The sequence below is a fragment of the Hyla sarda genome, chromosome 1 (genome assembly GCF_029499605.1).
Source record: "Hyla sarda isolate aHylSar1 chromosome 1, aHylSar1.hap1, whole genome shotgun sequence".
Classification (NCBI taxonomy): Eukaryota; Metazoa; Chordata; class Amphibia; order Anura; family Hylidae; genus Hyla; species Hyla sarda.
In genome coordinates this window covers 520,456,219-520,481,920 of record NC_079189.1, presented here as the reverse complement: position 1 = coordinate 520,481,920, position 25,702 = coordinate 520,456,219, and the positions used below count along the sequence as shown (strand labels likewise).

General features: G+C 43.3%; 1 protein-coding gene across 4 annotated transcripts in view; it reads left to right on the top strand.

Moving 5' to 3' along the window:
* Window positions 1-25,491, top strand: part of RASA1 (RAS p21 protein activator 1) — a 107,510-nt gene extending 82,019 nt beyond the window's left edge. For 2 of the 4 annotated variants that reach the window (XM_056538741.1, XM_056538733.1), the window contains exons 22-26: window positions 3,551-3,640; window positions 6,125-6,180; window positions 13,633-13,710; window positions 15,119-15,253; window positions 24,702-25,491. In XM_056538741.1, coding sequence (XP_056394716.1) covers window positions 3,551-3,640; window positions 6,125-6,180; window positions 13,633-13,710; window positions 15,119-15,253; window positions 24,702-24,785 — 443 coding nt within the window. In that variant the 3' untranslated portion in view covers window positions 24,786-25,491. The remainder of the gene's footprint in view (window positions 1-3,550; window positions 3,641-6,124; window positions 6,181-13,632; window positions 13,711-15,118; window positions 15,254-24,701) is intronic. The other 2 variants (XM_056538752.1, XM_056538760.1) reach the window with 2 other exon arrangements.
* The last annotated feature ends 211 nt before the right edge of the window (window positions 25,492-25,702 follow it).

The following is a 25,702-nucleotide window of genomic DNA, read 5'->3' as shown; positions in this document are numbered from 1 at the left end:
TAGTGCGACTGAAGTGAGGAAGGTAAGCATATGTGTTTTTTTTTTTTGTTTTAAAAGTCTACTGAGTATATATATATAATTTTTTTTTTTTTCCTTTTTGTTATGCAGTTAAATGTAATTTTATTACATAATGCAAAACACAGGTTTTTTTTTTTTTATTGGAATAATTTGACTAAATTATCCTGGATCTAGATATTGATATTAAATACTTAATGCGCCCCTTAGTGTTCCTTTCATAGCCCTTCAGCCAAAATCTGCAACCCCATTGAGGTTAATGTAATTTACTGCGGATTTACCACTACAGAAATTTCACTGCAGTAAATCTGTGGCTGGAAGTTCAAACCTGCATCTGTGAACAACGTACCTGTGCAATAGCAGGAATTACTTAACTGTCTGAGTGAAGGAGGAACTGGGTGGTGCTACTTAAAGGGGTACTCTGCTGCTCCCTGACGTTATTTCTAAATGCTGGGTGCGGTGGCCGTGACGTCATACCACATCCCCTTGTGACGTCACACCATGCCCCCTCCATACATGCCTATGGGAGGGGGGGGCGTGACGACACGTCCACCGCACCCAGCGTTTAGAAACAAAAATTCTGAAGACCCAGGTGCAGCAGGAAGCAGTGGAGTATCCCTTTTAATACTTATGACCACCATTGCTTAACACATTAGATGAGGTTTTACAAGGAAAAGCAGGGGGTGCCATGACATGTATGTAACAGCAGGATCAAAACACAGGAGCATTTTGTCAGCTCTAACAGGTAATCGTATTATTTAACCATGGGGCTACCCCTTTATGATATAAATATGAGTAGTAAGAAAATGCTCAAAGGAAACAACTATAGTCATTTATACCCAGCATCATAAGTACCTGAAACATGAAATCAATTGTTTAACCCAAGATGTCTCATATCTGTTCCTTTTATTACTGGGTTTATGTAATTTTCATAAACCACAGCACACAGCTGTCCTAACCTGAATGTAATATACAGTACAGACCAAAAGTTTGGAAACACCTTCTCATTCAGAGTTTTCTTTATTTTCATGACTATGTAAATTGTAGATTCACACTGAAGGCAAAAACTTGCATGAATTAACACATGTGGAATTATATACATAACAAAAAAGGTTCTAGCCACCTTTTGCTTTGATTACTGCTTTGCACACTCTTGGCATTCTCTTGATGCGCTTCAAGAGGTAGTCACCTGAAATGGTCTTCCAACTGTCTTGAAGGAGTTCCCAGTGATGCTTAGCATTTGTTGGCCCTTTTGCCTTCACTCTGTGGACCCCAAACCATATCGATTGGGTTCAGGTCCAGTGACTGTGGAGGCCAGGTCATCTGGCACAGCACCCCATCACTCTCCTTCTTGGTCAAATAGCCCTTACACAGCCTGGAGATATGTTTGGGGTCACTGTCCTGTTGAAAAATAAATGATGGTCCAACTAAACGAAACCGGATGGAATAGCATGTCGCTGCAAGATGCTGTGGTAGCCATGCTGGTTCAGTATGCCTTCAGTTTTGAATAAATACCCCAACAGTGTCACCAGCAAAGCACCCCCACACCATCACACCTCCTCCTCATCACCAGCACACCTGTGAAGTGAAAACCATTTCAGGTGACTACCTCCTGAAGCTCAACAAGAGAATGCCAAGAGTGTGCAAAGCAGTAATCAAAGCAAAAGGTGGCTACTTTGAAGGTCCCAGAATATGACATATTTTCAGTTGTTTCACACTTTTTTGTTAAGTATATAATTCCACATGTGTTAATTCATAGTTTTGATGCCTTCAGTGTGAATCTAAAATTTTCATAGTCATGAAAACAAAGAAAACTCTGAATGAGAAGGTGTGTCCAAACTTTTGGTCTGTACTGTGTGTGTATGTATATGTGTGTGTATATATATATATATATATTATCCCTATGATAATATATATCTAAGGCTAGGTTTCCACACAGGTTTTTTTCTGGTGTGTTTTTGTTTTTTGTTTCTTTTGAAAACTGGCACTGAAGTTTTTGAACCTAAGTCAGAAGTAGATTTTTCCTTTTATATTTCCCATTCCTTTTGGATACACTGCTGGCTTTTGCTCAAACTGCAGTGGAATTTAAAAAGAAAATCCCAGAAAAAGCTGTTTGGAAACTTAGTATCAGACGGACTTGTAAGCAGGTTTTTACAGTATAAAGGGCATGGCTTTATAGCGCTTTTGACCCTGAATCCATACATACCTATTGTTAGTTAATTGATCCCTTAAGCGCCAAGGGATCAATTAACTAACAATAGGGTTTGAGAGCAGAAACCTGGTTTGCCAATATCAACCAATCACAGCTTAGCTTTTATTTCTAATATTAGAGTACGTTCACACTACGGAATCTCCGCTGGCAGAATTTAGGGCGAGCGGAGATTCTATCTGGCGGACGACGCTGAAATACTTCAGCGGTAGAACCACCCGACATTGCGCCATCACCATTGATGGCTATGCAGTGCTCGTGGACTTCCGCGCAAAGAATGAACATGTTCTTTCTTTGCGTGGAACAATTTCAGCGGCGGAATTGTCTGCTGCTGAAATTTCTCGCGGAAGACCCATTCACATTTATGTTAATGTTCACTGCACAAAATTCCACTTGCATAATTCTGTGGGAATTACGCAGTGTCAACATACCCTTACTGTGGTAAAATGAAAACTGAGCTCTGACTGGCTGCTATGGGCAAACCAGACAGTTTTTGTCCCTCAGAAAGGTGGAAAAATCTGGACCATAAAGCCATTATGGTTCAGCAGAATGAGAGGTCACAAAATCAACCAAGACCATAGACAAATCTCAGGACAGCTGCAATAAAAGAACTGGTAGAAAATGAATCCCCAATGGGGGAGATTTATCACAATTTGTGTAGAAGAGTGGTGCAGTTGCCCATGGCAATCGTTGAGATAGCTTCTTTCATTTCTCAGAGGACTTTAAAAATGAAAGCAGCAATCTGGTTGCTATGGGCAACTGTACCACTCTCCCTCTGCACACGTTTTGATAAATTAAATCTATAGTGAATGATAAATGTGATCCTATACATAGAGATCTATTATATGAAACTCTGTAGTGATAAAATGTCATTCCTTAAAGGGTAACTCCGGCCCGAAGACATCTTATCCCTTATCCAAAGGTTAGGGGATAAGTCTGATCGCAGGGGTCCCCAGCGGTGGACCCCCCCCCCCCCCCGATCAGACATCTTATCCCCTATCCTTTGGATAGGGGATAAGATTTCTTAGGGCCGGAGTTACCCTTTAATGAAAGGCTCTGGGACTTGTGGTACTTGGTGGATATGAGACTGTAATAAGTTAAGTATAAGTAATAAGCATTTTGCAAGTGTATTTTTAACCGAAACTAGAATTATAAAGAGGACACATTTTTCCAGTATACTTTTGTATTTTTCAAGCGAGCACTGAAACAGAAAAATAGTGACCAAATGTGCAAAGTATAAGTAACCTAACACTTAAGTAGTAAACATAAAACTTTATGGATCATTCTGCTTATTTCTGTTAACCTTCACTTCTCTCTACCTGACAGACTCTCCCTCACCAACTGCAGCAAGAACATTGACGCTGGTCGCCAAGTCTTTACAAAATTTAGCAAATTTGGTTGAATTTGGAGCCAAAGTAAGAAATAAAAGTTTGTACAGCTTCTAATTGATTTTTGTTTATTGGTATCATGTGCAAAGAACAGACTGATTGACTGAGGTATCTCTGGTCTGTTAATATAACATTTTGGGAAAGCTTCTTTTGTGATTCGCAGGCTTCATACAGCTATACATAAATGTACAGACCTAATTCTCCCTTTTTCAAGTATTGTATTAAGAAATATGACAGGAATCCAACATATAGGAGATTTATCAACACCTGTCCAGAGGAAAAGTTGCTGAATTGCCCATAGCAACCAATCAGATCGCTTCTTTCATTTTTGATAGAAGCCTGTGAGAAATGAAAGAAGCGATCTGATTGGTTGCTATGGGTAACTCAGCAACTTTTCCTCTGGACAGGTTTTGATAAATCTCCCCCCATAGTATGCAGCACTTCCACTGCACATGTATCACATATGGGTTAGCAATCTCCTCATACACATTACTATATAACAAAGGATTCTGAGGATTATAGAGAACAGCAAAATTTGCTTTAGAGGCTTTTAAAGCATTTTATAAACTAATATAAGCTTTCAACTTGGAGTGTGTGATCACTCTTGTTACTGTATAAATGACTACTAATTTACTGGTGTAAGTAAGTCATACTATAAACATCTAACCCCAAATTTGGAATCCTGTAAAACCTGTGCAGAGGAAAAGTAGACCAGTTGCCCATAGAAACGAATTAGATTGCTGCTTCTTTAATTAAATCATATTTTATATAAGTCTTCGGACAGTGGGGGCGATTTATCAAAACCTGTGTAGAGGAAGAGTGGTGCTGTTGCCCATAGCAACCAATTAAATTGCTTCTTTCATTTCTAAAGAGGCATGTGAAAAATGAATAAAGCGCTCTGGTTGCTATAGGCAACTGCACTACTCCTCCTCTACACAGGTTTTGATAAATCTCCCCCGGTTTGTTTGAAGATCTATCTAATCTCTTCCTCAGTTCTTGAGGACGTATGTGACTTAACATCTTTTTATTAAAGTGTTATTTGATCTCCCTTAATATTTAGGCAGTTTAAAGTAATATTCTGGGCAAAAGCTGAAAATGCAGGTATTACTTTGGAATGGAGACTCCCACCCTAGCGCCACTGTCTCTCTTATATGGTTCCTTATAATCGATCTATTGGTGTCCTCTAGCAAGCTCCTGCATGTGATCCCGTACAATCATCTCCCGCCCAAGAGCTCTGTGTCACATGACTAGGATGTCCTCATACTGTAAGTCTATGGGGCCATCCTTGTCTTATAAATGTGTGGCTGCACTCTACTCTCTCAGCCCCAGAGAGAGGAATACTTTTCACGTGTTCCAAAGACATGCCAAAAAGTCTTTTTATTTTTTATTTTTTGACAGGTATGCTTTGACTGGGTATTCAAACATCGGGGATATAGCACTGCTTACCTTTCATTCCAAATTCTGAGATCACCAAAAATCTCTCTATTTTTTTTATTTTTTTTGGTCTGCAATTCACTCCCCTCCATGTCCTCCCAGAATGCATTGTTTTTTCCTCAGCTTTTTATGACCGTCCTTTCTGTATACTCCCTGCCCACAGCAATCCTGCCAGTTCCCCACCTAGAACTGCTGCAGACCATTTCAGTACACATCAGACTATTGCTCTGCAGTCAGTAAATCTGGAGCACCTGCTTTCCCAATATATGTGCATATGACAGGGAAATGTTGATATAGGCCAGTGATCTCCAAACTGTGGGCCTCCAGCTGTTGCAAAACTACATTCCCAGCAAACCGAGACAGCCAACGGCTGTCTGGGCAGGCTGGAAGTTGTAGGACATCCAGGTAATATGCAAGATCATCATGTCAGATGACTCCACCAATTGGTGTGGGACCACTTAGACTTTAGGCATGGTTCCCATGTCCCTGCTCCACTTGTATTCTCAGCTTATGCTGAATATATCACTATTATTGAAATATAGACATATACAACTCTGCATTTACTAGAAAAGATTCTCTGGTTAGACAAACTCTTAAGGTAAGTGGTACACAAATTGTCCTGCCACCTAACTCATCCTTTGCATTTTATTGCGGTGTCATGTGTATTATGTGCTTATTAATATTTATTTGTGTGCTAAGCCTAAATCTATGCAGTTAGTCCATATGCAATACAGTAAAATCTCAGAGATAAGATATAGGTGATCAAGGGCTGGTCATGTGAAAGAGTTCCTATATAAAGTTACCATACATAACTTAGTGTTGCAGTATTTTATTTTTTATTTAAGAATGTCCTCTTTGTGTCCAAGTGACTTGTCAAATGATGATCCATTGAGTTCACTAGTGCACATGAATGTTTAATAGTGTCACACAAAACAGAATACAAGTCATCCCTTTAGACCATTCATTTCAGTTTAATATGTTGGCTTACACTGTGTACTTATAACCCTTGCTGCATTCTTAGTATACATGCACGAAGTACAAAACACAATCTAATATTAATTCCTTTTATTCTGGTTGGCACGGGAGGGACATGATGGCGCTGTGCCACAAAGCTGCGTTATTAACTCCGGAGCTGTAAGAAAACAAGCTTTATTTACTTTAATCTTTTAACTGGATCTGCTTTTGCACTATTGCATGACTTCCATTTCATTGTAAGTGTAGATCATTCATCCATCTTATTTTGCCACTCTCACTGTACTGTAGCCACAGAGGAAAAATATATTTTTAATTTATTTTTTATTTTTTTTTTGGATCTTTTATTTGACAAAAGGTCTTTCTCAATTGGAACTGCTTTTTGAACTCAAAATTAAGCTCAAACCATAATGTGCTTCAACTTACTGTGAGAGAGGGTTCAATATCTATATCTTCATTGCTTTAATGTTCAGTGCCTGGGCTATTGCAGACATACAGACATTGCACATGGTAGACTCTTATCACCTTCATCAGCAGCCATAGATTACAAAACAATGCCTAACAAAATCAAAGCACTTTTCATTGCTGATCTGGGAACCTGTCTTGTCTAAAATCCACTGTATTTCTTAGGCTTCTTTCACACTGCCATTAGTGCACAGCAGTGTAACTGCCACCTGGAGAGCCGGGCAGAATAGCGGGAGAAAAATTACTTCTTGTTCCATGTTCTTCTCCCGCTATTCATAATGGCGCTCGGCGGCCCACATAATAGTAAATGGGAGCCGCCGGGACCCATTGTTTGTTGTTGCTCCCCATCCTGAGAATAGCCGTTTAAGTCGGGGTGGTGGGGGGGGAGGAGGCTTTAATGGCCGGTTCTCGATGGGGAGCAACGGCAGTGTGTAAGGGGCCTTAACCAAAGCTCCAGAGCCGCTTAAAATGTTTTACATGGTGAACAATATCCTAATAGTGTTATGCAATTGTCTCCCTTCACAGGCAAAAGGCAGAAGGTTTTCTTTTTTTTTTTTTTAAGGAGTTTTCTAAGATTAGAAAAACATAGCTGCTTTATTTTAGAAACGGTGCATCTCTTTTCCTCAGTTTGTGTGTGATATTGCAGCTCAGTTCAAGTGTTTGCCCATTGTTACTCCTGAGGAAGGTGCTTAATCACCGAAACTAGTAGAGGGAGGCAAATTCTATTGTTTTTAAACAGCATCAAGGCATTCCAGTCATAAAGGGAACCTGCAGGTCCCTACATCATGCACTATGGGGTTGTCCCAATAAATGATAAATCTGGAGCCTTCTGATGCTAAAGTTTTTAACAATTGTATGACCCAATCAAATGTCTGTTTTGTGGGTTTTCCATGATGTAGGCGTCTTGGAAGCCTGACATAAATGTCCTGGTATGGATTGTTCAAGTGTTGGCATGTATGTAAATTTACTCAAACTGGATTACGTTATTTTACTGTGATGAATAGCTTATACCTTTTGGTGACTATACTCTTACTTTATAATCCCTGAACCATGAGTCATTGTGGGGGTCCTCAGCAACATTGCCTGCTCCACCAGAATCAAATGATAAAGCTCTTCCTACCCATATAGGTTGAGATCTAACAATGAAGACCAGTGGGGCAGGCAGAAGCCACCCCGCCTGTCTAATAACCTATGGTTTGGGCAACATAAAAATGACTTGTTCCTTACAAGCTGACCGTTACCTTCAATTAAAATTCATTTTGAGGAAAACTATGCTTGTAAACCTGTCACTTACTGATGTTCCAGATGAGGAAATTCAGTTGTCTCTCGAACAGGATATAACATTTAAAGATTTATTATACAAAGGAAAACTCGTTTCAAGGTCTTTGCAATCCCCTTCATCAGGTCCATGCGCAACACATAAATAACTGATTTAACTACTGGTGGCTTTAGTCATGACCACAAAAATTTTACTTCAAACAAAAACATTCATATCCATATAAAAGAACACAAATAAATGAAACAGATCAAAACTAATATATAAATACAATGATCGGGGAAAGACTTCTCCGACATAACACCATCTCTATGAATGGACTATGAAGTTCAAACGTTTAAGATCTTATAGATTTGCACATGTATTTAAATCCCCTAATTGTCTTGTGCAGGAACCTGATGAACAGGGTTGCAATACCCTTGAAACATGTTGTCCATTGTATAATAAATCTTTTCATTTTATATGTTTTTGCGAGACAACTGAAGTGCCAGATTAACAAGTTTTATTTTCCTCAAGCTGAATCTTTATTTCCTGCACTGTCCAGACTTCAGCCCATGGTTGATGCTGGCTGCCTCCACATACAACTGTGGCATTCTTTGGCATTGTGCCCACATCAGGTGAGTGCTTTACCTGTCTGCTCCTCATCCAGATTCTACCAGGATAGTGGAACTTGGTGTGCCCCATTGTGTTTAATTTTTTATTTACACATACAGTGGGGCAAAAAAGTATTGTCAGACACCAGTTGTGCAAATTATCCCACTTAAAAAGATGAGAGGCCTGTAATTTTCATCAGAGATATACCTCAACTATGAGAGACATAATGAGGAAAAAATTCATAAAATCACAGTATCTGATTTTTAAAGAATTTATTTGCAAATTATGGTGGGAAATAAGTATTTGGTCAATAACAAAAGTTCTTCTCAATACTTTGCTGGCAATGACAGAGGTCAAACGTTTTCTGTAAGTCTTCACAAGGTTTTCACACACTGTTGCTGGTATTTTGGTCCATTCCTCCATGCAGATCTTCTCTAGAGCAGTGATGTTTTGGGGCTGTCAGTTTGAGGTCTGGAGACTGAGTAGGCCACTCCAGGACCTTGAAATGCTTCTTAGGAAGCCACTCCTTCATTGCCCGGGCGGTGTGTTTGGGATCATTGTCATGCTAAAAACCCAGCCACATTTCATCTTCAATGCCCTTGCTGATGGAAGGAGCTTTTCACTCAAAATCTCACGATACATGGCCCCATTTATTCTTTCCTTTACACAGATCAGTTGTTCTGGTCCCTTTGCAGAAAAACAGCCCCAAAGCCTGATGTTTCCACCCCACATGCACAGTAGGTATGGTGTTCTTTGGATGCAACTCAGCATTCTTTCTCCTCCAAACATGACGAGTTGAGTTTTTACCAAAAAGTTCTACTTTGGTTTCTTCTGACCATATGACATTCTCTCAATCCTCTTCTGGATCATCCAAATGCTCTATAGCAAACTTCAGATGGGCCCGGACATGTACTATCTTAAGCAGGGGGATACGTCTGGCACTGTATGATTGGAGTCCCTGGCAGCGTAGTTTGTTACTGATGGTAGCCTTTGTTACTTTGGTCCCAGCTCTCTGCAGGTCATTCACTAAGTCCCCCCCGTGTGGTTCTGGGATTTTTGCTCACAGTTCTTGTGATCATTTGGACACCATGGGGTGAGAGCTTGCGTGGAGCCCCAGATTGAGGGAGATTATCAGTGGTCTTGTAGGTCTTCCATTTTCTAAAAATTGTTCCCACAGTTGATTTCTTCTCACACCAAGCTGCTTGCCTATTGCAGATTCAGTCTTCCCAGCCTGGTGCAGGTCTACAGTTTTGGATCTGGTGGTCTTCGACAGCTCTTTGGTCTTGGCCATAGTGGAGTTTGGAGTGTGACTGAGATTGTGGACAGGTGTCTTTTATACTGATAACAAGTTCAAACAGGTGCCATTAATACAGGTAACGAGTGGAGGACAGAGGAGACTCTTAAAGAAGTTACAGGTCTGTGAGAGCGGGAAGTCCTGCTTGTTTGTAGGTGACCTAATTCTTATTTTCCACCATAATTTGCAAATAAATTCTTTAAAAATCAGACAATATGATTTTATGGATTTTTTTTTCTCATTATGTCTCTTAGTTGAGGTATACCTATGATGAAAATTACAGACCCCTCTCAACTTTTTAAGTGGGAGAACTTTTAAGTGGGCTGACTACTTTTTTGCCCCACTGTATACCTTCACCTTGCACACTCAGGACCAGTAAGCATGAATGTGCTTTCATTGGAAAGAAAGCCACCACAAGACTGGCTCATATCTAGGGAAACAAAATGACTGGGAGTTTAAATTCAGTGTTTTTCTCTTCTTCTTTATCTGTCAGGATACACCCATACACATTAGACAGTAGACCGGCCCTGTCAAAATTGGCAGCATTAAAGGAGAACTATCATGCAGAAAAATGTATCCCCTATCCAAAGGATACTGCAGGGACCCCCCTGAACAGGATCTCTGCTCTCCCTAGGTTTAGAGTGTGCCTATCCCCGCACCAAGCGGTGGCTGACAAGCCCTCTAAATGTGTCTCTGTGGTATAGCCGGGGGTCGATGCACCCTGTTTCCGGGGAGAGGCAAGGTTGCATGCAGGAGAATGCGGGGGAGGTGCGGGTTTGCTCAGCGCACAGACCCCCTGCGATCAGACACTTTGGTTAGGGGATAAGTTTCCCTGCATGATAGTTCTCTTTAAAGCTAACCTTCCTCCTTAGTTGTGCACTCCTTGCCACTGACCTGTATGTATGGGGTTAATAACATACAGCTGATACAATTACTGGTCTAAAAACAATGAAGTCATAGAGATAGCAATCACTTAAGTTGTGGGAGTATATATAGACGTTGTATGATATATTAGATTTTTGACCGGAGTGTTTCTTAAATAATTCCTGGCATTTTGTTAGATATTTGTTAGGGCAGTATGTGAAGCCTTTGAAAGAACTGCTCTAGACCTGGGCTTACTGAAGACTTTTTTTTAGATTTTTTTTTTTCAGCATTGCTGCAGACTAGAGCCGTACTTGCATGCAATCCTATGGACTCTAGCTGCAACTCAGTAGCTAAAAACAATCCATAGCACTACAGAAGTCTGTCACGTCCTGGCCTTACTACAAAAAGCCTGTATTTAGCTTGACAGCTCTTGCAGGCAAGGCCTGGGGAATATTCTCCATAGCCTTGATGGCATCAGTTAGTTGTAGGGAAACTTTTTTAAATGTAATAGTTATATTGGGAAACGGATTATTATGCTGATGTATAGTACTAAAAGGGGTATTCTGGAATTTAAACATGTGTTAAATGCTGCTGGGGGGAGCGTGCTAGGAGAAGTGCTTGGCTGAGAACTGCAGCGGGCTTGCTGCAGAAGACTGGTTCTGTAGTAATTCTATGAAGCCTGTCTCCTACAACGAAACTTAGAGAGCAGCGTTTAGTGCTTCTTGCAGCTGATTTTAGCAATCATTGGGGGTCTGAACATCCAGACCTTGCCTGATCAAAACTTTTGACAGTAATTTTCTTTTCTTCTCTTCTCCACACACAGCGTGCCAACATTTCCTGAAGTAGTCACCCCTTTTGCTTGAACACTCAAAGTTGAGCTCAAAGGCATGATAGTTTTTGTCCGTCAGACAATTATCTGGTTATTTCAGTTTCATTGACCTTCTTTTACACTGGTTGGTTAGGAGGCAGACACATACCATAGCTAGCAGTCAGCAGTTGGAAATGTGCTGCCCCTCTTTTTACTTCTGTATGCAACACAAACATAACTGAGTACTTGTACTCCGCTATCTTTATTTGGATTATAGAGTTGAATGGAGCAGCACGAACATCTCCAACCACTGCCCAGTTCAAACAGGGCGACACTGGACCTCCAATCTCATGATTGGTTAGGGTCCCAGCAGTTGGACACTCATTTGTTCTTTGGATATAATGACTGTCATTCATGGAAAAACACCTTTTATGTACAGGTAATCCTTTATCAGATGCAGTCTGATCAGAATTATGTATTAGACCTCTCTTTTGTCCAAAGTTCAGCACATATCCCTGGCCAATCAGTAATACTAGAATAAGTGTGTTGAAGCTAAAGTAGGTCTAAATGCATAAGAAAATGTAAATCACTTATTCATTACCCTGTAGTATCCTTCATCTTTTAGCTACACCTCTATGCTGTAAGCATGTCACATGTCCATTATGCAAACAAACACTTTATAATTCTCGGTATATACCATTTTTTAAACATGGACACTATACGAACAGATTCACACTGCAATGTGAATTCACACCCCTACATTTCGCTACATGAACCAATGTGTATACATATGTGCAAGTGCTGTTTATAACCGTAAGTGCGGTTACATCTCCCTTTATCGCCGCTGGCGAGAACCTCCAACACGGTGGTGTCTACTTGAATATTCTGTTTGAACCCTTATTCCACTGTTTCCCAACCAGGGTGTCTCTAACTATTGCAAAACTACAACTCCCAGCTGTCCGGGCATGCTGGAAGTTGTAGTTTTGCCACAGCTGGAGGCACACTGGTTGGGAAACACAGCCTTTATCAATTACAATTTCTTATTATGCATTAGACTCACTTTTTTTTAGTCTGATTGACTGGTTAGGTATATGTGGAGAATCTTGAACACAACACTTTCATATTGAGGGGTACTGGATAGTTTCTTTTGATGTACAAAGGTTTCTATTTCTACACAGATATGTAAGAGTAAGACATTAATTGGCTAGACAATCGATCAATTCTGAATATGCAGAATAGTTTTAAAACCAGGATTTTAAATTTTTTTTTTCCCTTGAAAGGAATATTTAATTGCTTCATTGATGCATTTCTACGGAGTACTACATAAGCCATTTTATGGTATAATGTATATCCTTTCAGAAAATATACCATTCCTGGTCCATGCTTTTGATACCTGATATAGGATCAGTACATGGAATGCAGGAGAGGTTTGGAAGTAAACATATTTTAAACACATTTTGGGTAATAAATAAAAACCATCAAAACAAAAACTGCAACCAATCAGAGCTTCTGACGTGAGAGTGAAGACTGGTGGCAAAACTAGACCATTTTTGTTTTCACAGCATTTATTCCCCCAATTGTATGGGATCTTGTTAACCTTTTGTAGAAGTTTGGGGATGGAAATTTGCAGGATAAATTTATTCATCACAATATCCCAGTAAAAAGTGGTCTAAACAAATATAAATGAGGTTTTTCCCAGGATTAAAAAAAAAAAGTCTGCTTTCTTTTAAAAATAGCGCCACCACAGTCCATGGATTGTGTCTGCTTTTGCAGTTTATCTGCATGGATGTGAACAGATTTTAGCTGCAGTACCACATACAGCCTGTGGACATGTGTTGTGCTGTTTGAAGAAGATAGTAGCCATGATTCTCTGATCCTGGACTGCCCCTCTAAGTACTACACCTAAACTCTAGAAGCTGACACTGTATGAGAGCCTGTATGTGGCTTGTTAACAAAATTCTGTAAACTTGTGTAGTGGTGCTTACAGCCTCCTGAAAGTGTTGTGTATGTTCAGTATTTGGATCGTATGCTCTTGTCGCACGTTTTACGCTCTTACCATTTCTGCGTTCTATACAATTGTCTTGTTGGTGCTTACATATATATATATAAATGAATGGGGGAAGAACAAGTCATATGTCTGTAGATTTGGGGTGTGTTGTATATCATTATCATGTAACTTAAACTGTAGTTGGCATAACTGGACTTCCATTTTTCTTTGATCGCACTCTTCATTACTCATGCAGCAAAGTAAAAGCATTTTTCTTATACTGCCCTTCACTCAAATTTGTTTTTCTTTTTATATATATTTTTTAGGAACCTTACATGGAAGGTGTGAATCCATTCATTAAAAGTAACAAACACCGCATGATTATGTTCTTAGATGAACTTGGGGTGAGTTCCATTTTCTGGCACAATGGCCATTGGTGTAGATGTAAATTAACAGCTGTTATGGCAAGACACAGCACTCCTGTCACATGCTGTGATGAGGCTGAGCAAGAGTTACCGAAGAAATACAGTACATTATGTATATTAGTACTCTGTGGGCACTTTGGGGGACAGTTTTCACCTAATAGGCACATTGGAACCTGATGTGAAGAGTATTACGCTTCCCATGTGTGTATTACACTTCTGGCTGTATGATGAGTGATTTTGAGGGGACACAACAATAAACACTGTTATACAGACTGTGCACTCACTACTTTATATTGTAGCGGAGTGTCATTTCTTCAGTGTTGTCACATGAAAAGATATGATAGAATACTTACAAAAAATGAGGGGTGGACTCACTTGTGTTAGATACTGTGCCTTCTTTGTTTTGTCCTGGTGCCCTTAGTTTCAACAGTCTTAGGGCATCCACTGAGATGGTCACACACACACTCAGTTCAACTGCATATTCCTACTGTGTACGCAAGCAAGAGGGATTATAGAAAGTGTGTGCTCTGTTGCATGACAATAGTAGTGTCACAGTTCCGGGAGGAAACAAGGAAGTTTTCAGATCCATTGGGGAGAAGAAAAGAACAGGAATGGAGGTATTTTTACCTACAGTATGACCAAAAGGGGTACTCCACTGCCCCAGCGTTCGCAACATTTTGATCCGAACGCTGTCTGCAGGGGTCATGAAGTCACTGCCCACCCCCTTTTGTTATTACGCCACACCGCCTCAATACCAGTCTTTGGGAAGGGGCGTGGTGTAACGTCACGAGGACGTGGCCGTGACTTCACGACCCCCCACAGCCGCACCCAGTTCTTGGAAGAAAATGTTCCGAACGCTGGGGCAGTGGAATACCCCTTTAAGTGCAGATGTCTGCAGCTCCCTAAGAGGTAAAGAACTAACCCATTTAAAAAATAAATAAATAAATAGAGCGAAGAGTGGGTTGATAAAGAAAACCAAGCTAATAATCTGCTGCTGGCCCCGTCTCAGCACGTGTACATTGACTGAGCGTGCATTGACTGTGTTCTGAGAGAAGAGCAGGAAGCACTCAGCAGGCCCTTTCGGGAATACCCTTCTAAGGTTTGATATAAGAAATTAAAGATTGGAAGATAATTAAGGAGAAGCAAATGTTTGTGGAATTAAGCTTCTCTTTTGTGACCATTAAAAATGTATGCCCAAAGGATATTCAATAATGCACGGAATAAAACCACTTACTTGGAAATAAAGTAAATGATTCAAGATGAAAATGAACCCCCCCATTGTGACTACACAATGCATTGTTACTGGTTGAAGTGATGTCTAAACAAACTAAAGTACGGAATATTAGGTCTGGAATGTTAATGCTTTAATGTATTGTCATGGTTTTAGAATGTTCCTGAGCTACCAGATACTACTGAACACACAAGGACTGACCTGTCCCGCAATTTGGCAGCTTTACATGAGATGTGTGTGGCACATTCTGATGAACTCCGAACCATAAGCAATGAAAGAGGTGCACAGCAGGTAACTCCTTTACAAAATTTAGCTCCCAACTCTCATAGGCCAAGGGTGGATCTCACTGCAGCTACTGCACACAGACAAAGCCACTTCTTCATGTGGCTCTTCATGATTTTTGTTAGAGTACTGAACAAGAGCATCGGTAGCATGTCATGCTGCAAAATGCATGTTTGAGGGTATGTTCACAGGTAACTGGCTGCAAATTTTAGCTTTTTATTTATATTAAGCAGCATAAAATCCACAGTGGACTAAGAATGTGTTAATGTACCCTTACAGTGAATTGCATTGTGTTCTTTATATTTTTTTGCCACATGGCTTCTATAGGTAAAACACCTTTTTAGGCAGTTGTTTATTTGTAAGTTATGCAGTCACAAATATTCTATTTGACCGTGCACTAAAAGAGGTATTCGCCACATGATGATATGCAACATTCACATCCGGCAAAATTATTGCAGATTTCAGAAGAATATAGTTGTAGGCAAGAGGATGAAATGTAAAAAATTTAAATGCTTACACTCCTTACTAATCCTTTGCTGCTTCCATAGCACTTCCTATTGCTTTGCCAATGTTTACTGGGTGGGCTCCAATTATTATTTTGTATGCTGTACTGAAAAACATCAGCAGCTTTCACTTTTGCCACAGGAGCAGCAGGGGATTCATAAGCCTAATATTCTACAAATCTGCAACAAGATCTTAACTTGGTGAGGATTTGCCTTACAAATTTTGCTTCAGATTTATCCGTAGCAAGTCTGAACTGTGGGCATTTATTCTCTTCACGGAGTGGACAAAGTCTGTTTTGTAGGGAGGCACCTCACAAATGACCGATTGATAAATCTGAGCTACTGACTGGGTATTAAATGATATGCCCATAGCAACCTATCAGAACTCTATAAGTTTTTATAAGAAAATAATACATCACATACAGTGGGGATCAAAAGTTTAAAGAGTACCTGTCATCAACAAAAGCTTTTAATATGTTGTTCATAATCATTAATGAAGACATATTGTAATATATCTTAATTAAAAAATATTAATATTTACCAGTTTTTTCATTTTATACTTACGCCACTAGGGGTCTCTCTTCTATGCCTGGTCTGCAGGCAGCTTCCTATGCTTTTCATAGTAAGTGTACAGCTTTTAGGACTAATGATGAAAGGGCTCTGGTCCTTCCACAGGAAGTTCAGTACTCTCAGCTCAGAACTCGCTCCCAGCCTGGAGCAGCACTAGGAGGTACAAGCCTGCACATGCCTCTCATATACAGGACACAGGAGAGAGAGAGACAGAGGCTGCCGTCCCTCCCCTGTACTTAGTCTGTATGCACACTGCAGAGCAGTGTTTCCCAACCAGGGTGCCTCCAGCTGTTGCAAAACTACAACTCCCAGCATGCCCAGACAGCTGTTGGCTGTCTGGGCATGCTGGGAGTTGTAGTTTTGTAACAGCTGGAGGTACCCTGGTTGGGAAACACTGCTGCAGAGGGAGAGCAGCATACAGGAAGACTGGCAGAAGCAGAGTCCCGGCCAGGCTTCATGTGACATCATGCCTGCCGGGACCCGCCTCCTTCCACCCCTCAGAAAGACAGTGCTCCTGAGCTAATGAAGAGGGATAAAAAAAAGGTATTTCCACAGCGTTTTAAACCTCAATAAACACAGGGATAGGCATAGTTAGAGTAAGGGACAGATGGGGAGGGGGATCAGGGAAAGTTTAGTTGATGACAGGTACTCTTTAAGCACCACAGGTAAAAATGTGTATTAATGTGCATAAAGACGCCAAGGAAAGATGGAAAAATCTCCAAAAGGCATCAAATTACAGATTAGACATTCTTATAATATGTCAACAAAAGTTAGATTTTATTTTCATTATTTACACACCCTGCAGAATTTATAGCATGCACTGCCCCCTTTGCAAATCTGAGACCTGCCAGTGTCATGGATTGTTCTCAATCATCATCTGGGAAGAACAGGTGATGTAAATCTGAAAGGTTTTAAATGCCCAGACTCATCTGACCTTGCCCCAACAATCAGCACCATGAGTTCTTCTAAGCAGTTGTCTAGAAATCTGAAACTGAAATTAGTTGACGCTCACAAAGCTGGAGAAGGTTATAAGAAGATAGCAAAACGTTTTCAGATGTCAGTATCCTCTGTTCGCAATGTAATTAAGAAATGGCAGTCATCAGGAACAATGGAAGTTAAAGCAAGATCTGGAAGACCAAGAAAAATATCAGACAGAACAGCTCGCAGGATTATGAGAAAAACAATTAAAACCCCACGTTTGACTGCACAATCCCTCCAGAAAGATCTGGCAGACACACGAGTTGTGGTACACTATTCCACTATAAAGAGATAATTGTACAAATATGGTCTTCATGGAAGAGTCATCAGAAGAAAACCTCTTCTACGTCCTCACCACAAAAATCAGCGTTTGAACTTTGCAAATGAACATATAGCCAAGCCTGATGCATTTTGGAAACAAGTTCTGTGGACCGATGAGGTTAAAATTGAACTTTTTGGCCGGAATGAGCAAAGGTACGTTTGGAGAAGAGGAACAGAATTTAATGTAAAGAACCTCTGTCCAACTGTTAAGCATTGGGGTGGATCAATCATGCTTTGGGGTTGTATTGCAGCCAGTGGCACAGGGAAAATCTCACAAGTAGAAGGAAAAATGGATTCAATAAAATTGCAGCAAATTTTGGATTCTAACTTGATGCCATCTGTGAAAAAGCTGAAGTTAAAGAGAGGATGGCTTCTACAAATGGATAATGATCCTAAACACACCTCGAAATCCATGGGGGATTACATCAAGAGGCATAAACTGAAGGTTTTGCCATGGCCTTCACAATCTCCTGACCTCAACGTAATTGAAAATCTATGGATAAACCTTAAAAGAGCAGTGCGTGACAGACAGCCCAGAAATCTCAAAGAACTGGAAGACTTTTGTAAGGAACAATGGGCAAAGATACCTCAAACAAGAATTGAAAGACTCTTGGCTGGCTACAAAAAGTGTTTACAAGCTGTGATACTTGCCAAAGGGGCAGTACAAGATATTAACTCTGCAGGGTGCCCAAACTTTTGCAGACACCATTTTTTCCCGTTATTTTGAAAGTGTAAATGATGGAAATAAAATCTAACTTTCTCTATCGGCTCCATTGGGGGACACAGACAGTGGGTGTATCTTGCTGTCTCTAGGAGGTGTGACACTATGGTGATAAAAAAAAAAAAAGTCAGCTCCTCCCAGCAGGATACACCCGCCTTCAGGCTCTGAGCTAGTCCAGTTTAAGCTTAGTGTCTGAAGGAGGTGGACGTGGTCTGGGTTGCTCCAGACCAGGTCTTCTGATTTATTTTTATTTGTTTCCTAGTTAGGGACGTTTTTTATTCCTTTTCTTTTCTGTTTTCAGGTGGGGACTTGGGGACTGCGGTTCCCCGTTTCCCCATTGCGAGTGTGGGGGCACAGACATTGCGTATATGCGCTGTTAACCCCCCCCCCCCCCCCCCAACTGTCAGTGCTTGGGTGGTACCTCGCGGGTCTGGGTCCCCCTATTTCCCTGCTCGCCTCGCTCGCGCATAGTAGCCAGGCTTGATGCAGGTAACTAAAGCTGACAGAAGACTTCACTGAAGACTCCATTAGGTAAGTTCTTCTGACTGAGGTAAGTACTTTCCCCCTTTTCTCCAAAGGTACGGACTCGCAAAAGCTGGAGACCCACTGTTTTGGCCACCTTCAGTTTTTTGGGGGCTAGCTTCAGGGGCTGCACTTTATTTTTGGGGGAGCAGTGGCACCATGAAGGGACACCATATATGGGGCTCTTCACTTTGGTGTGTGTGTGGGTGCTTTGTGCGTTTATTTCACAGCTCCTTATTCCGGCACTTTACTTATATGTGTGTGTGTATCGGGATACTTCGTTCACAGCGCCTTATGTGCGGCTGTCAGCCGCGGCCCTGTCTCGGGCAGGGCGCTCTCAGCGCCGGCTTACTTTCACTTTGCCGGCAGCGCCTTATTCGCGGCTGACCGCCGTGGCGCTTGCCGGCAGCGCCTTATCGCGGCTTACAGCCACGGCGCTCCTTGAGCCAGGCGCTTCAGCGCCGGCTTCTTTCTTTTCCCCGGCAGTTTCTGCCGGCGTTGGCCGCCCGCTCTATTCCCCCGAGTGCACAAATGGCCGTCAGGTATGCTCGGGACAAGGAGCGGGCGCCATGACAGTTTCTCTTCGGCGGTCTGTAGCTCCGCCCACAAGGCTGTGAGCGCTCAGAGGCGCGAAGCAGCCTCCAATCAGCGCCGTGGGCGCGAATTTCAGTGGGAAGGGATCAGTTAGTGCCTTGCTTCAGGCACGCCCCCCTTTTCCGATTGGCTGGCCTGTTTCTCTCTCTAGCTGCACAGAGCGAGTCTCCTCACTGCAGCTGACGGGACACAGACTAGGGTGAGAAAGTTCCTATTTCCCTTCTTTTCCCACATTATGTACGTACCCAGAGCTGTTCCTCCCTCTAAACAGAGACCTGGAACTTCAGTGACTTACTATCTCTGTAAGCACTGTAATACAAAAATGTCTTGCTCTGCTGAGCCCACTTGTCCTGCCTGCTCCCTCAGACCCCCTGGTACCCCCTCATGCCCCTTCGGTCCCGGTGGTTCCAGCCGCTCCCCCAGCCTGGGTTTCTTCCCTGACCCAGTATATGGCTGACTTGAACAAAGTCTCCCGATCTGTGGCTGAGGCCTCCCGGAAAGTGGTGTCTGCCTTGAAGGGGTCTTCCCTGCGCAGGACCTCTGGAAGGACTCCCTCCTCGTCTCCACATACTTCACACTCTCACAAGCGTCCTAGGGGTGCCTCATCTGACTCTTCTAATGAGTCTTCAGGTAGACGTGAGTGTTCCCCTCGTGGGTCCAGCCCCCCGTCATCTGGGCACAAATGTCGCTCCTCCAGAGGACGTTCTCTGAGTCGCCGCTCTGCCACGCCAGAGCCGCGTTCTCGGTCAGTCGCCCCCCCGCCACGCCAGAGCCGCGTTCTCGGTCAGAGTCGTCCCCCCCCCCCCCCTCCAGGACTGCCTTTACTCATTCTCATTCCCCTAGTGAGCTGGTGGACAGGGCTTCCGAGCCGGCATCTGACTCTGAGGACCTCCCTGACTCAGTTGCAACGGTTAACTCTTTGGTTACAGCCCTAAGAGACAACTTTCACTTAGAGGACCCAGGATCTTCGGATGTCAATCCAGGAGTATCCTTTCATGGTGCTAAGCTCTCACGCTGACTTTGACGACATTCTGGAAACCGCATGGGAACATCCAGAAAAGAGGTTCCCGGGAATCAAGACAATTCAAGATCGTTATTCATTTGACAAGGTCTTTGTCACTAAGGTGGTTTCTCCTCCCTCAGTGGACCCACCAGTTTCCCGGATCAATAAGGCGACTACACTGCCTCTGGCAGATGCCGCTGCCTTCAAGGATCCCACGGACAAGAAGGTAGAATCCTTAGCGAAGTTTGCCACTGAAGCTGCTGGCTCTTCTCTTCTTCCCATCTTCGCCTCCACATGGGTGTCCAAGGGCCTGTCGGAGTGGTGCCAAAAGCTCCGTCAGGATATGTTAGCAGGATCCCCCCCCCCCCCCCCCCCCCCCCCCGGAGGATTTATCTGCTTTGGCTCTCCAACGCTCTAAAGCCGGGGATTTTCTGTGCGCAGCTTCCATGCAGGCAGCCCGTTGTTCTGCCTATGCTGTGGGTCATCTAGCGGCTCTCCGCCGCTCTATGTGGCTTAAGGCTTGGAATGCGGATGCCGCTTCCAAAAGTTCTCTCACTGAGCTTCCCTTTACAGGTGGCCGTCTTTATGGCAAACGCCTTGATGAGATTATCTCCGAGGCAACGGGAGGTAAGAGTTCCTTGTTACCTCAAAATAAGGCTCGCCCTTCCTTTTTCCTTTCGGTCCTTTCGGACCTCCAGCTCCAACAAGGGATCCGGGCAGGCGCCCTCGCGGGACAAGAAGGCTCCCTAGTTCCGGGCTCGCCCGTCTTGGAAGTCGGACTCAAACTGGTCTGGCCGTCTTGCGCCCAAATCAGGCAACCGCAAGCCCACTTCTTTTTCGAGACATTTGGACCTCTCACATTCAAGACTCTTGGGTCCAATGTGGTGGATCGAATTTGCATCCCTTCCGAGGGATCGCTTTTTTCGATCCTGGGCCCCCCGGTCTCCTCCTCCTGGCGAAGCAGTTTCGAGCAGCTCTCCAGTCTCTGCTTCTCCATGGGGTTATCGTTCCTGTTCCTCCAGGGGGAACGTTTTCGGGGTTTCTATTCAAATATTTTTGTGGTCCCCAAGAAGGACGGTTCTGTGCTTCCAATTTTGGACCTCAAGCGTCTCAATCTTCATCTTCTCAGCCGCCACTTACGAATGGAATCTCTCCATTCGGTAGTGGCATCCCTGGAACAAGGGGAGTTCCTTTCATTGGTGGACATCAAGGATGCCTACCTCCATGTGCCAATATTTCCGAGCCATCATCGGTACCGCCGCTTTGCGGTTCCAGAGGGGCACTTTCAATTTGTAGCCCTCCCCTTCGGTCTAGCCACGGCTCCTTGGGTCTTTACAAAGGTCCTTGCGCCGGTGATGGGCCTGTTACGATCGAGGGGAATCTCGGTGATACCCTATCTGGACGACTTTCTCATCAAGGCTCCAACCAGGGCCCAGGCTCTGGAGAATCTGGACATCACTCTCCACACTCTGACTCACTTCGGGTGGATGGTCAACCAGGACAAGTCAGTCCTCCGTCCTACCCAGTCTCTAACCTTTCTGGGACTTCTCTTCAACACGGCCTCTGCCCGAATTAGTCTTCCGCCGGACAAGCGTCTGGCACTCCGGTCAGGGGTCCGCTCCCTTCGGACCCAGGTATCAGTCTCCATCCGCACTTGTATGGAAGTCCTGGGTCGGATGGTGGCAACTATGGAGGCCGTAGCTTTTGCCCAGTTTCATTACCGCCCCCTCCAACTGGCGATTCTCTCTCTGTGGAACAGGTCTCCTCTGTCCCTCGATCGTCAGATTGTTCTCTCTCTCAGGGTCCGTCAGTCTCTGCTCTGGTGGCTCCGCTCCCCTCTTCTTCTCCAATGGCGGTCGTTTCTTCCCCTTCACTGGCAGGTTGTTACAACGGATGCCAGCCTGTCGGACTGGGGCTGCGTGTTCAGGGATTGGACGGTTCAGGGACTCTGGTCCCCCCAGGAGACCCTTCTTCCGATAAACATATTGGAATTACGGGCAATTCTTCTTTGTCTTCTTCATTGGGAGTCCCATCTTCAGTCCCGTCCTGTCCGCGTTCAGTCGGACAATGCCACGGCCGTGGCGTACATAAATCGTCAGGGCGGCACTCTCAGCTCCGCAGCCATGGCCGAGGTGACCAAGATTCTCTCCTGGGCGGAGAGCAAGGTTCCGGCCATTTCGGCAATTCACATCCTGGGGGTGCTCAACTGGGAAGCGGACTTCCTCAGTCGGTCCTCACCCGACCCCGGCGAGTGGTCTCTACATCCAGAGGTCTTCGCGCACCTCTGCGACCTCTGGGGCATTCCGGATGTGGACCTCCTCATGTCCCGGCACAATCGGAAGATCCTTACGTTTTTGTCCAAGTCCCGGGACCCTCAGGCTCTGGCCGTGGACGCCCTAGTGATTCCTTGGGCGGGGTTTACCCTACCCTATCTGTTCCCTCCTCTTCCGCTTCTTCCCAGGGGGCTGAGGAAGCTCAAGGCAGAGGGCGTCCCCGCCTTTCTGGTAGCACCAGATTGGCCCCGAAGGTTGTGGTACGCCGACGTAGTCAGGCTCCTGGACGACGCTCCACTGCGCCTTCCGCTCCGTACAGACCTGCTCTCTCAGGGTCCTCTTTGCCACCCCAATTTACAGTCGCTGCATTTGACGGCGTGGCGGTTGAGAACGCGGTTTTGAGGGTCCGCAGGTTCTCTTCCCAAATCATTTGCACCATGCTCAAGGCTCGTAAGCCCTCCTCTGCAAGGATTTACCACCGTACTTGGAGGTCTTATTTTTGTTGGTGTGAAGCTCAGGACTTCTCCCCGGTGACCTTCTCTATTCCCCGTCTTCTCTCCTTTTTGCAGTCGGGGTTGGAACTGGGGTTGTCTCTCAGTTCCCTTAAGGGTCAGGTTTCGGCCCTTACTGTTCTTTTCCAGCGGCCCCTGGCTTCTAATCCTTATGTCCGAACCTTCCTGCAAGGAGTGGTGCACGCTGTTCCTCCTTATCAGTCTCCCTCTCCTTCTTGGGACTTGAATTTGGTTCTTTCATCTCAATGAGGACATTGTCCTCCCGTCATTTTGCCCGGCTCCTTCTCATCCTAGGGAGCGCTTACTGCACAAGCTGGATGTGGTTCGGGCTGTTCGGGCTTATCTCTCCATCACTACTTCGTTTCGCAAGGGACAACCTGCTTCCAAGGCCACCATTTCTAGGTGGATTCGGTCTACCATTTCGGAAGCCTATCGCTGTAAGGAGAAAATTCCTCCTTTCAGGGTTGTGGCTCATTCCACACGTTCTGTTGGGGCATCCTGGGCTCTCCAGAATAGAGCCTCGGCCTCGCAGATTTGCAAGGCGGCTACCTGGTCGTCTTTGCACACTTTCTCGAGGTTTTATCGGGTTCATGCTTTTGCATCGGCTGATGCTACCCTGGGGCGTAAGGTGTTTCAGGCGGCAGTGGATCAGCCGTCTGCCTGATTACTTATCTGCCCATCCAAGGAACAGCTTTGGTACGTCCCACTGTCTGTGTCCCCCAATGGAGCCAATAGAGAAAAGGAGATTTTTTAACACTTACCGTAAAATCTCTTTCTCGAAGCATCCATTGGGGGACACAGCTCCCGCCCTTTCTGTTTTTTTTTCCTTGGTTCTCTGTCCGAGGGTGTGTTCAGTTATGTTTTTTCTTCTGGTTCTCAGACAGTTTTGGGTTTTTTCTTGACCTATTGGTCTCCTCCTATTGCTCTGGAACTTAAACTGACTAGCTCAGAGCCTGAAGGCGGGTGTATCCTGCTGGGAGGAGCTGACTTTTTTTTTATCACCATAGTGTCACACCTCCTAGAGACTGCAAGAGACACCCACTGTCTGTGTCCCCCAATGGATCCTTCGAGAAAGAGATTTTACGGTAAGTGTTAAAAAAATCTCCTTTTTGTTGACATATTATAAGAATGTCTAATCTGTAATTTGATGCCTTTTGGAGATTTTTTTTTTCATCTTTCCTTGGCTTCTTTATGCACATTAATACAAATTTTTACCTGGGTTGCCCAAACTTTTGATCCCCACTGTAGCATCAACATAAGTTGTAGATTTATAATCCGCACCGCAGGTAAATTTTTGTGCAGAGTTTTGGAAAATTGTTGCTGTTAATGAATTTCATGTGGAAAATGTACAGCATATATGCCAGGTGTGAACATACTGTAACATTGAGGGTTTCATAATATTTTTGATGTTCTAAATAACTTTTTTTTTTTTTTTTTTTTTTTTCCTCCCCCACCAACAGCATGTCCTCAAAAAGCTTCTGGCAATCACAGAACTACTTCAACAAAAGCAAAATCAGTATTCGGTAACAAACAACACCAGGTAGCACCGACCTCGTCCGTCTCTGCGTGCAAACACCTGGATATTACTTCACAATATCACTTCCTTTTTTTTTTTTTTTTTGCTCTTTCCAAAAAAAAAAAAAAATGGCACATGTGGGACTATGCAGCAAAAAAATAAAAAAAATGTAATAAAAAAAATAAATAAATCTGCTGCCAGACCTGTGCCAGCAGCTTTAGGGGCTCTATCTCCAGAAAGCTTGTTCAGAGAAATTGCACGTTTCACACTTTGTACTGGCTTCTACAAGTCTGAGCCTTTGTCTACTGATCTCAAAAGACCCCAGTTCACTGCATTATGCCAAAGTCTACAATCCCAAAACCTGGTGGCTGACAGTAGACGTGTTCTGCTTCCTTACAGTCATTTATAACTGGATTACAAGCTATTTTTATACTGGTATTTTTAACTGGTTTCTGTTATTGCTCGCGACTGTTAAACCAATGTATTTAGTTTTGACTTAAAAAACTGACAATGGAACAAGTGCTATTATTTTTATTTGTGTCCTGTCTTTTCTGGGATCATGTTAAGTTTTTGAAAAATGTTTTACTTGTCACTGATTTCTGGTAGATGTTTTCTGTCAGAACCATGTATAATGAAAAGCTTTTGTAAAATGTTTACACCAGTAAATAATTGATTTCATTAAATTTATTGATTGTTGTATCTGATGTGCATGCAATAAACAATTTTGTAAAGTATTGTCCTTGTTGTTGAATTTTTCAGAAATCACTTCACTCTTTTGATAAATAAGACAATAGGGGGATTTATCAATTCATACACCAAAAAACTGTTGTAAAAAAAAAAAAAAAAAAAGGCTGCAAACTTTTGTGCAAAACACATAAAAATAAACACACTGGCAATACATCCTACCTGACCTTAACTCCTTGGGGACTGAGCCCATTATAACCC